Source organism: Clupea harengus, chromosome 18 (assembly GCF_900700415.2).
Source record: "Clupea harengus chromosome 18, Ch_v2.0.2, whole genome shotgun sequence".
NCBI classification, from domain to species: domain Eukaryota; kingdom Metazoa; phylum Chordata; class Actinopteri; order Clupeiformes; family Clupeidae; genus Clupea; species Clupea harengus.
Window position 1 is genome coordinate 10,236,257 of NC_045169.1, and position 10,011 is coordinate 10,246,267.

The following is a 10,011-nucleotide window of genomic DNA, read 5'->3' on the forward strand; positions in this document are numbered from 1 at the left end:
ATTTTAAGTTTGTTCATGTGGTATGTGTTGAGCATGAAGCCTTTGAGGTGCTGTCTCACCTGCAAAATATTACAGGTGCAATGTAATATTTGGATCTCATGTAGGCAAAAGCAGATTGAAACCATGTTAACTAAGCCAAACATGGGTTGCTCTGCAACGCTCTTTCAGAATTTTTCTGAGTTGAGATGGTGGCCTCCATTGAGGTGCATTTCATTAATGGAGGAAGCCACCTTGCTCCGATAACTGATTCTCTAACTTCATTCTCATGAAACACATACCACCTGCAGAATCAGACAGATATTTCAGTTAAAAAAAAATGTATTTCTTTGGAGGCAACCGAGCACTTTTATTAATGGCTTTTTTTTTTCTTCCTCCTTCCTCCTCCTCCTCCTCCTCTTATCTATCCATCTCTCTCTTTTCTTGCTCTATCTCTCTGTCTTTGACACAGACACTCGGCCCCTGCCTGACGTAGCCATGACCGGCAAGTGCACCCGCGAATGTGACGAGTACGGCCACTCCGACGCCTGCTGGATGCCCGTGCGCACCTCGCCCGAGCGCCGGCCCAAACAGCAGGTCCCCGGCAGCCAGCAGCCCCCCAAGCTCTCCACCTTCATGACCTCTGGCGGGGTGGGCGGCGGGGCCACGGGCGAGCAGGCGGTCAATCCGGACATCCCGCTGGCGGTGGCCAACGGCGACCCGGTGGCGGGGGCGCACCTGCTCGGCGACCGCAACCGCAACCTGCTCCACAAAAAGATGTCAGCCTCGTCCTCGTCCTACGACGCCTTTGCCACCGCCAGCTACGCCGCCGGCGCCCCCGACGACCCCAGCCGACCCCCCGAGGACATCCCGATGGCCCAGACGGGCGACTACAAGACCACGACCTGTGGCACCCTCACCCGCCGCGAGGTCTACCTGTGACAGGTGGACCAATCAAACACCAATCAAAACTGAGAAGACAAATACACAAAAACAAGAAAGAACTGTATTAGTAACACCCGTCCTACCATCGACACTAAAATCTAACACACAAGCAAAGACAAAAAGCCACCTTCACGAGACTCTCGTTTCAGAGCCAAAACGGACTTCTTCCCTCCCAGAGAGGAAAACAAACGACTGCCGTGCTCGAAGGAACAGAGAAAGAAAAATTACCCCAAGTGGATTCTTTTGAGGCTAGTTCTCACCAAAACCTATATTCTTTCTTTCCTTTTTTTAAATTATCTGCATATGAATGACTAACTCATACTTTGGAATTGAGAGAGGTTGATGAGTAGGACAAAGGGTGACCAAGGAGGAGGTAAAGAAGGGGGAGAGGAGGGGGTTGATGGCGAGCCAATCGGGTGTTGCTGCTGGCAATTTCGGGCCCCTCGAACTATTCTATAGCTGGCTGATTACTCCACTGTTGTATAATGTAGACTGTATCATCGTAACGTGCATGCATAATCGAGCCCCTTAGAGACATGGACTACTGGTGTTAAAAGGAAGGACCTACCTTGCTACCTTTCTAGCTCGCTTTTTTGTATACTCTATACCGGTTTGAGGAGAGACTCTGACCGAGGCACTTCTGATATTCATGGACGGATGGGCGGGGCCTGTTCAAGGATCTGCCCCATTACCATGGTATGCAAACATATTCACCACGGCTCGAACCAATCACGAGTCAGCATTGTAACAGTAGACCAAAAATAGACTGAAAAAAAATCCAAATTTACAGAAACCTTAAGGAAGAGGAAAAAGCGAATGGGAAACCGAGGATATTCCCATGGAAACAAGCGATCTTAGAGACACATATTTTTTTTTTTTGCTTTTTTTCCTGTCAGGGCAACCAAGTTTGAGGACTACTCTTCTGGAAAGATGTTTTTTTTTTTAGAGAGAGAATTTGGGCCGCAAAATCTAACATTAAGTCTGTGGATGCCTGTTGAAAACTGATGCTAGCCCACAGCATGCGCTGTAAACTGTGAACTCACACACAAACTCGTGCTCTCTTTCTCACCTTAACCACACGCGCATGCGCACTCACTTTGAGAAATGTGTGTGTGGTGTGTGTGTGTGTGTGTACTTACACTCTGTACATAAATATAGTGATCACATAATCTTGGACACATGCTTTAAATCCATTCATCTCTGTCAATATCCCAACTTCACTCTCACTCTTTCTCCTGGCTTTCCCCCTGTCTCTCTCTCTCTCCCGGCCTTCCCTGTCTCTTTCTCTCGTTCCTTGGAAATCTCTGAGAGTTAGTTGACAACAACCCAAGGGGATCTTATTTAACCAAGACCAGTCTTTGCCTGAATGCCGTGAATACGTGTTAACGTGGTTGTGAATATCGCCTCTGGAGAAAAATAAGAGAAATACTTCAAAAATGTCAGTTATTTCGGACATTTTTAATTTTTTTTTCTGGTCTGACATTTTACTGATAATCCCTGCATTGTGTCTGGCAGGAATAATTGTCCAAGACACTTGAACACGCTACAGTAATATTTTCATATATGTGGGTTGGTCTTTAACATTGAACAGGTGAAGGCGCACAACGTTCAAGCAAATCCTTGGCTAGCAACATGACGGTATGTGTGAGCAATAAGACAGGAAAAAAAAAACATACTTGCACACCTCATCTGCCCACTCGACCAATCAGCTACTCCCACATGTACACACTCACACACAGACGCATTTACACACACACACACACACACACACACACACACAAATGCACACTGATCCTCTCACACGGACAAGACAGACATGCACTTATGAAGAAGTGTGCTGGCATTTCTGAAGGTCATAGGTCATCATGTATTACTAGATCAGAGAGCCAGCTCAGTGACCCGGCGTAGAGGCATCCACTAGTGCATGTGGCCAGGCAACTCCATTGAGTTAACCTTGCAAGTGGGCTTTCACGACTAAAAACCAAATTACTGAGAGCAGCTGACTGATGCGGATGTGGGTACCAGTATCTCTGGAACCTTTTTTTAAGAGACATCAACTAACATATATATTGAATTTTGCTCTGGCCTTGCATTGCTTACAAAAAAATATGTTTTTCAATGTCTTTGAGGTACTGGCAGTCATATTATTTGATGGTGATTGAGTCACTGAAGCTAATAGATAATGTCCGACAGACACACAGACACACACACAAACACACACAAGGGGGGGACCTAAGTGTATTGCATGCCAATACACACACAAATATGTACACACAAACAAAGCTCCTATGTCTCATTTCTAATGTAGGTTATAGCAAATAACAGCCTACAAAACAGGTTTAATTACAATAAAAGACATGCAACACTGAGTGATAGAAATGACAACAGCAGCCCTTTTTGTTTTTGTACTTTAGAGAACGTCCTTTGGTTAATCAGTGCTGCTTTTTGGGCAGTTGAGTCTGTAGTCTGTAAGTACTACTTGTCGTTAAAAAGAAGTGCTCCTATGCTTATAAACTGTATACAAATATGTACTTTTTATTGCACGTTTAAAGGGAAACTTACTTCACTCACTGAGAAGGAGAGAAATAAAGAAAAAAAGAAAAAAAAGCATAAAAAAGAAAATGTACAAAAATCATACCCTGTGAAGATGAAGGTCCATCTTGTTGCTTGCTTTTGTTATACCCAGACAGACCTTAGCCATGTAGTAGACTTAGTATCTCAGTCTGAGAAAGCTGGATGATATATACATGGGGCTCATCAACTTTTTTGTTTTTGTACTGAGCTATTTTTTTGACAACGTTATTATATCCGAATGTTCATTTTGTTCCCCAGCCCTGTTTTTATCCCACTTCAAATGGCTGACTATTAAAACTTTTGTTTGTCGTTGTTGTTACCTCGTCCTTAATTTCAAAGAGTGCTCACTTTTGGCTTGATCATCGATCCAGAGAAGTGATACCTGACAAAGTCAAATTCTTTTGTTTTCTCTCTCATCTGGTTTTGTACCAACCAGCGTGTCGTTTGTTTCTGTTTTATTATCATTTTTATTATTATTATTATTATTATTATTATTATTTTGTAGACTGTGACAATGATCATGGTGATCTTTGCTTCTTTCATTGTTTAGCTTCCCTTTTTGTTTTCTGATTTTGGCTTCACTTTGTATATTTAGAGAAAAGAAACAGAAAAAAAAAAATCAAAACAAATATAGAGTGAATGCAAAATATGCAATTGTGCCTTTTTATACCAGTGGGTATGATTTATTGTTGGTACTGAATGGTATGAAACCAGTTATATAGAAATGCTTTTTTTAGATGTTCTGGATCAGATATATCTGGATGATGTCTATGTGACAGAGGGTGTCAAATTTCAACCTATCTTGAGTTGTCTTAACACGGGATCAATCCACTGTCACAAACGTCTGTGTGATCGCTGCAACCATGAGGTCTTTGATGAGCTCAGTGGCACTCAGTATGAAAGACTGTCCCACAATCAAACCTTTAATCAAAGTCGAGTAGAACGAGGCTATTAGATGGCCATGTCTCTGTGTCGCTACTGTGCAACATGTTGTGCACACGTGGAGGGTGGTGACCTTTATCAGTTCACAGGAGAGAAACAATAAATTCAGGGGACAATGGGAGACATTGGGGGGGGGGGGTTGACCTGCAAGGGAGGGATGGTGACAGAGCAGACACCTGAGGGGGGAAGGTGACACGTTTGTACTTTCTCTATTTCTCTCTCGTTCTCACACACACACACACACACACACACAAACACACACACACACACACAAACACAGAGACAGAGACAGAGATAGAGACAGACACACACACGCATGCATGCACAGACCCCTCAACACATACACTATACAAAGAGAAAATGTTTCAGTCCCAGCTCAGTAATGTTGTAATGTTTTACAGGGCCATATCAGTGCTTCTGTCATGTAGTCAATGCTCTGCTAGTACTTAGAGAAGAAGAGAAGAGAGAGAGAGAGAGAGAGATAGACAGGCGAGAGAAAGAAAGACTGAGGAGGGGAGGAAGAGATGGGAGGAAGAGAAAGAAAGAAAGAGAGAGAGAGAAATAGACTGGCGAGAAAAAGAAAGACAGAGGAGGGGAGGAAGAGAAAGAAAGAGGAGAGAGAGAGATGCCTCTTGTCATTTCAGTTTTAAATGCTCTCATAAAATATACGGCAGGGTCACAGGTATGTCAGACGGTTGGTTTGTGGTCGTGCGTCAGCGTGTCACGACAGGGCCTAAATCATGCCAGCTCTGGTCTCCCCCCTCCCCTGACCAATGGGTGTCTGCTCTCTGTCTCTCAGCATCCTCAAGTTGCCCGGGATTTACGTTCACTAATGAGATTTGTAATTTAAAATCCATTAAAATAATTCTATTGAAAAACAAAATACAAACAAAATATCAATGAAAAAATCAAACACTTGGATGTTGATGTAGAAATCAAGGAGCAGTTTGTCATTGTTTATTATAAGTCACTATGCACGGAACTTAGCTTAACATGGCAAAATGTACTGAACGCAAGTCCACTTCTATTTATGACTATTTTACATAAGTTAATTTGCTTTTTGTACAGGTTCCTGTAAATAAATTGCTTGTCCTTTTTGTCTCTGCAAATTAAAATATAACATGATCAAAAAAAAAAAATGCTGCTTGGTCATTTTTCCTGTGTTGAATCAAATCCAGGACCTTTGTGTTTTTGGCACTCGGCTCTAATAGTTAATCTCCATATACTGAGAAAACATTGAATAAGATCTGAATATGCTGCATATGTCACCAAAACAATGTCTACTCCCCCCCCCCCCACTAACACCACAAAAGCATCCAGGATTAAATATGTATGTGCATATGTGTGAGTGTGTGTGTGTGTCTGTGTGTGAGTGTGAGTGTGAGTGTGTGTGTGGGTGCGTGCGTGCGTACGTACGTGCGTGCATGCGTGCGTGAGTGTGTGTGTGTGTGTGTGTGTGCGTGTGTGTGTGTGTGTGTGTGTGTTGTGTGTGTGTGTGTATACTGTAATATACAGGGCTTACCTAAACACATCTGTGCCTTCTGCATCCCGCCAGTGTAATTTGACTCATGTGTCACGGTGATGTATGGCTGCATGGAGCAGCAGGTAATTAGCACTGAGATTGAGACGACTCCTCAGGCTGGGGTTAGTCACCGCTCACTAATGACGTGCTATCAGCCACCTGAGAGAACAGCCAAAGCTCACAGTTCACCAAGTTCTCAACGGAGAAATAAGAAAGCGTCAACATTTCAAGACTGGTTTGTTCTAAATGGGATTAAAATCAGCTGTGACACAGAAACACATGCAGATCAAGACCCCCCCCCCCCCCCCCCCCCCCCCCCACACACACACACACACACACACCCCATATCCATATTCATCATAACGGAGATCACACATAATTATGTGTACATATTTTAGACTGTAAGAATAATGCATTTTTACAGTAGCCGGCTGGTATTTGGGGTAATGCGAATATCATGGATTCACAATGACAAGAAAAATAGGTTAGCAGATTATATTAATATGATAATAAGGCCCATGTTTATTTCCATCACTCTCTCCTAAGTAGCAAGAACATGGGCAGAAGAGGAAACATGCAGCTAGAAATGTTAATTTCTCTGTCCGAAGAAGAGGAGGAAATTAAGACAAATTAAACAAAATGCGAGTGTAATTAATGTTTACGCAATGCGTTGGAAATGAAACGTTGCAGAGATTTTGGGCCTATGAATTAAACAGTGCGTGAATATTTAGAATGCCATGCATTATGCATGAAATTGAGCATGGAATTATGTGTGTCATCTCTCGCCAACCGTCCCCCCCACCCCCCAACACACCTCTCCCCACCCCAAAGAAAAGAAAACATTTTTGATTGTTATTCGTTATTCCAGCAAGAATGCAGCACAATGGCATTGCTAACTTCTGTCGGTTTCAGCATCAAATACTTGGATGTTCAAAACCAGTTGTCCGGGGTCTCTTGAATGAAATACCATGAACTGGTTTTACACAGTTCCCCAATAACAGCCAATTACTACTGTGTACTGTTTCATATCACTTTCACTTTCACTTTTCAAGTCAAAACAGACCCAAATAAGAAAAAAAAACCTGGCTCAGTAGTTCTCAGTTGTGCCACCCAGACACTGACTGACATCCGTGGATTGCTTTCCTCTTCTTGTTTCCTTGATGCTGTAAATCTGATGCGTCACAGACATTCATGTGTGCATCCATTACTCCTGTGTGCACTCGCCTGGCCACTGTGTCCTTGCTGGGCAAGTTTCTATAGCTGTATGGACAGCCAGGCTGAAGCTAAATGACTGCACGAGCAGAGATAATCTACAGTGCACCAGTTGTAAGCATTTATGCCTTAATGATATCATTCATGTAGGCCACTGTGTACCTTACTGCATTCTATTGAAAGACAGGATGTGAAGGAGTGAGTGAAACAGAGAGAGAGAGAGAGAGAGAGAGAGAGAGAGATGGAGTGAGAGTGATGAGACAACTTTATGGAAGACTGAAAAGACGGAACAGAAACTTGCATATAGAAGCCACAGAAAGGCCCGGCATAGAAAAGTCAAGGTAAAGAAACAGAAATAATAGAGGCGAGCGAGAGAGTGAAAAGAAGAAAAATAATACAGAACAAAAAAGGGACAAACAGGAAAGGTAGAAAAGTACCGCAGAAGAAGTAGAAGGCGTGGAGGAAAGATTAAAGGAGAGGCAGAGAGAGAGTTTATGGGTCAATAGTTTGTGCGTGCTGTGGAGGGGAGGGCAATTAATAATGTCATTGATCAGCTCTCATGGGCGATGCATGCAGGATGGCTTTTTAAGATGAACTCTGTGCTCCTCTTTAACCCCTCTGGAGTCAAAGCCCCTTCTGATGGAGAACAATTTAATTCACTCCGAGAGCCAAACACAAGTAAATGAAAAGTCTACATTTCCATCTTTTATGGTTGTCTTCTTGTTTCTCCAATATCGAAGCTCAAAATCCCATCAACGGCGGTTAGCGCTTCCCAGAATTGATTTTGTTTCATACACTTTCATTTTTTGTATTTTTCTTGATGTGTCAGGAGAGTCAAATCAAACGTTTATGTGCGAGCGGGGGGCAGGAGAAGGTGGGGAGTTGAGCGAACAGATAAACAACTTGATAAGAAAACTCCTGCAATAACTTTGATTTAATTGTGCTCGTATAAGTTTTATCACTCTGCAGTCATATATAAGACCCTCGAGATGATATCATTATCGATGGTGCTATTGTTTTAAAGAGCGTAGGCTAGCACAATCATAAACTCAGAGGCACAAGAAGGCTGGAAAAAACATGCACACACTTATACACACACACAACAACAACACACACACACATACACACACGTGAATGAATTAAGTGCTGTAATTGAACATGCGTGCATGAATAGGTAGTTTTGACCGAGGGTGTGATTACGATGATGAATGCATGCAGGTAAGATGGATCCATGACCATGCGCCCATATATGTGTAGTCATGTGTAGGTACGTACATACAAAATATGTGTGTATTTGTGCATGTGGGTTCTGGGTGTATGTGAGTGTGTGTGTGTGTCTGTGCAAGTGCTGTTATATCAGTAGGAGCATTGGTACGGGTAGGTCCACATTCTTCACAAGGGCGTCCAGAGGTGTTTCTCCACGTCAGACCAAACCAGCCCCCAAGTGACTGAACGCGAACAAGCACAAACACGTGTGTCTGTACATATGTCCGACCCACCTACCACCCACCCGGGTCCCATTTACATACCTTGTGATAACCACCACGAATGGCAACAGCTGTTCCTCCCTCCTCCACCTTGTCACACGGTCACGGCAGCTGCCACATGACGGGCGGCCAGCGCGGGGCAGATCCAATCCCGGGCTCGGACTGACCCATTAATCACTTCCTGTCCGACCCACTGTGCTGACAGACAGCTCTACGCGCCGGTGCGAGAGGGGAGGTTGGGGGGGCGACGCGAGACGGGCGCGAGCGGTAGTGTACGAGGCCCAGGCAGGTCACTAGCTATTACTGGGAAGGGTCTGAGCCTGCGGAGCCTTTTGGGAGATGCATTACCAATGGTGCAGTGCGTGAAGGGGGTAAGGGGGAGTCATGTGATCAGAGGGATGGACGGTGGTCAGGAAGCCGCACGTGCCCGCTGTTCCATTTTTTTTTAATGGTTGGCACCACAGATGGTATGTAAATGGCTGGGCAGTGCGCACCAGCAGATGTGAAGGAGAGACGAATTAGTTGCATAAACAGCAGAATTGAGAGAATTGAGAGAATTGAGAGATATAGAGATGGAGTGTGTGTGTCTGTGTGTCTGTGTGTGTGTGAGAGAGAGAGAGAGAGAGAGAGAGAGAGAGATAGAGAGATTAAGACAGCCGAATTAAGGACATACAAAAAATAATGGGAGAGGACCGCTGAGTAGAGAACTCAGAGATAGACACAGTATGAAAGTTAAGAGTGTAGCTCAGACAAGAAAAAAGAAACAGACACAGAAAGAACAAATGAATAAAGAAGCAGGTAAAAAATCAAAAAGACACCGAGACAGAAAGAGGGAGGAGAAGCGTTGTGTTTGGCACCCACATCGACAGCAGCCGGAGTAATACTGTGGCTGCCACAGCCCCCAAAGCCTGCAGCTTCGATAACGTTTTTTTTTTTTTTTCTTTTCTTTTCTTTCTTTTTTTTTTTTTCTTGCGACTTTCGCTCTTTGCTCTCCCTCACTTATAATGAGCGAGTGAGCGGCTAGCCGGCCGGTGCCACAGCAAAAGCCGCCAAAAAACAGACAGATTAGCGTTCCCCTGTGACACCCTGAGCACTGCATTAGCGGAAGATGTGATAAGACTCTCAAGGAGAAGATACAAAGAGGATGTGGGGGGGGGGTCACCAGGCTGGGGTGGTGCACTGTCTGGCTCGGAGTGTCACATTGATAAGACCAAAGAAACTTTATACGTCAGTGAGGGTAGGGTGGTAGCGTCAGATTTGTTACCTTGAGCACTTTTGGATACAAAGCATTAGCATTAGCTACATTAGCCTACACAGCACCACTAAGTGTTACTGCCGAGGAGTCTGAGTGTG

General features: G+C 44.0%; 1 protein-coding gene across 3 annotated transcripts in view; it reads left to right on the forward strand.

The window, feature by feature from the left end:
- pcdh7b (protocadherin 7b) overlaps positions 1 to 5,576 on the forward strand; it is a 138,253-nt gene extending 132,677 nt beyond the window's left edge. For 2 of the 3 annotated variants that reach the window (XM_031584491.2, XM_012840170.3), the window contains exon 3: positions 449 to 5,576. In XM_031584491.2, the coding sequence (XP_031440351.1) occupies positions 449 to 918 (470 nt within the window). In that variant the 3' untranslated portion in view covers positions 919 to 5,576. The remainder of the gene's footprint in view (positions 1 to 448) is intronic. The other variant, XM_031584492.2, reaches the window with a different exon arrangement.
- Positions 5,577 to 10,011: the final 4,435 nt, after the last annotated feature.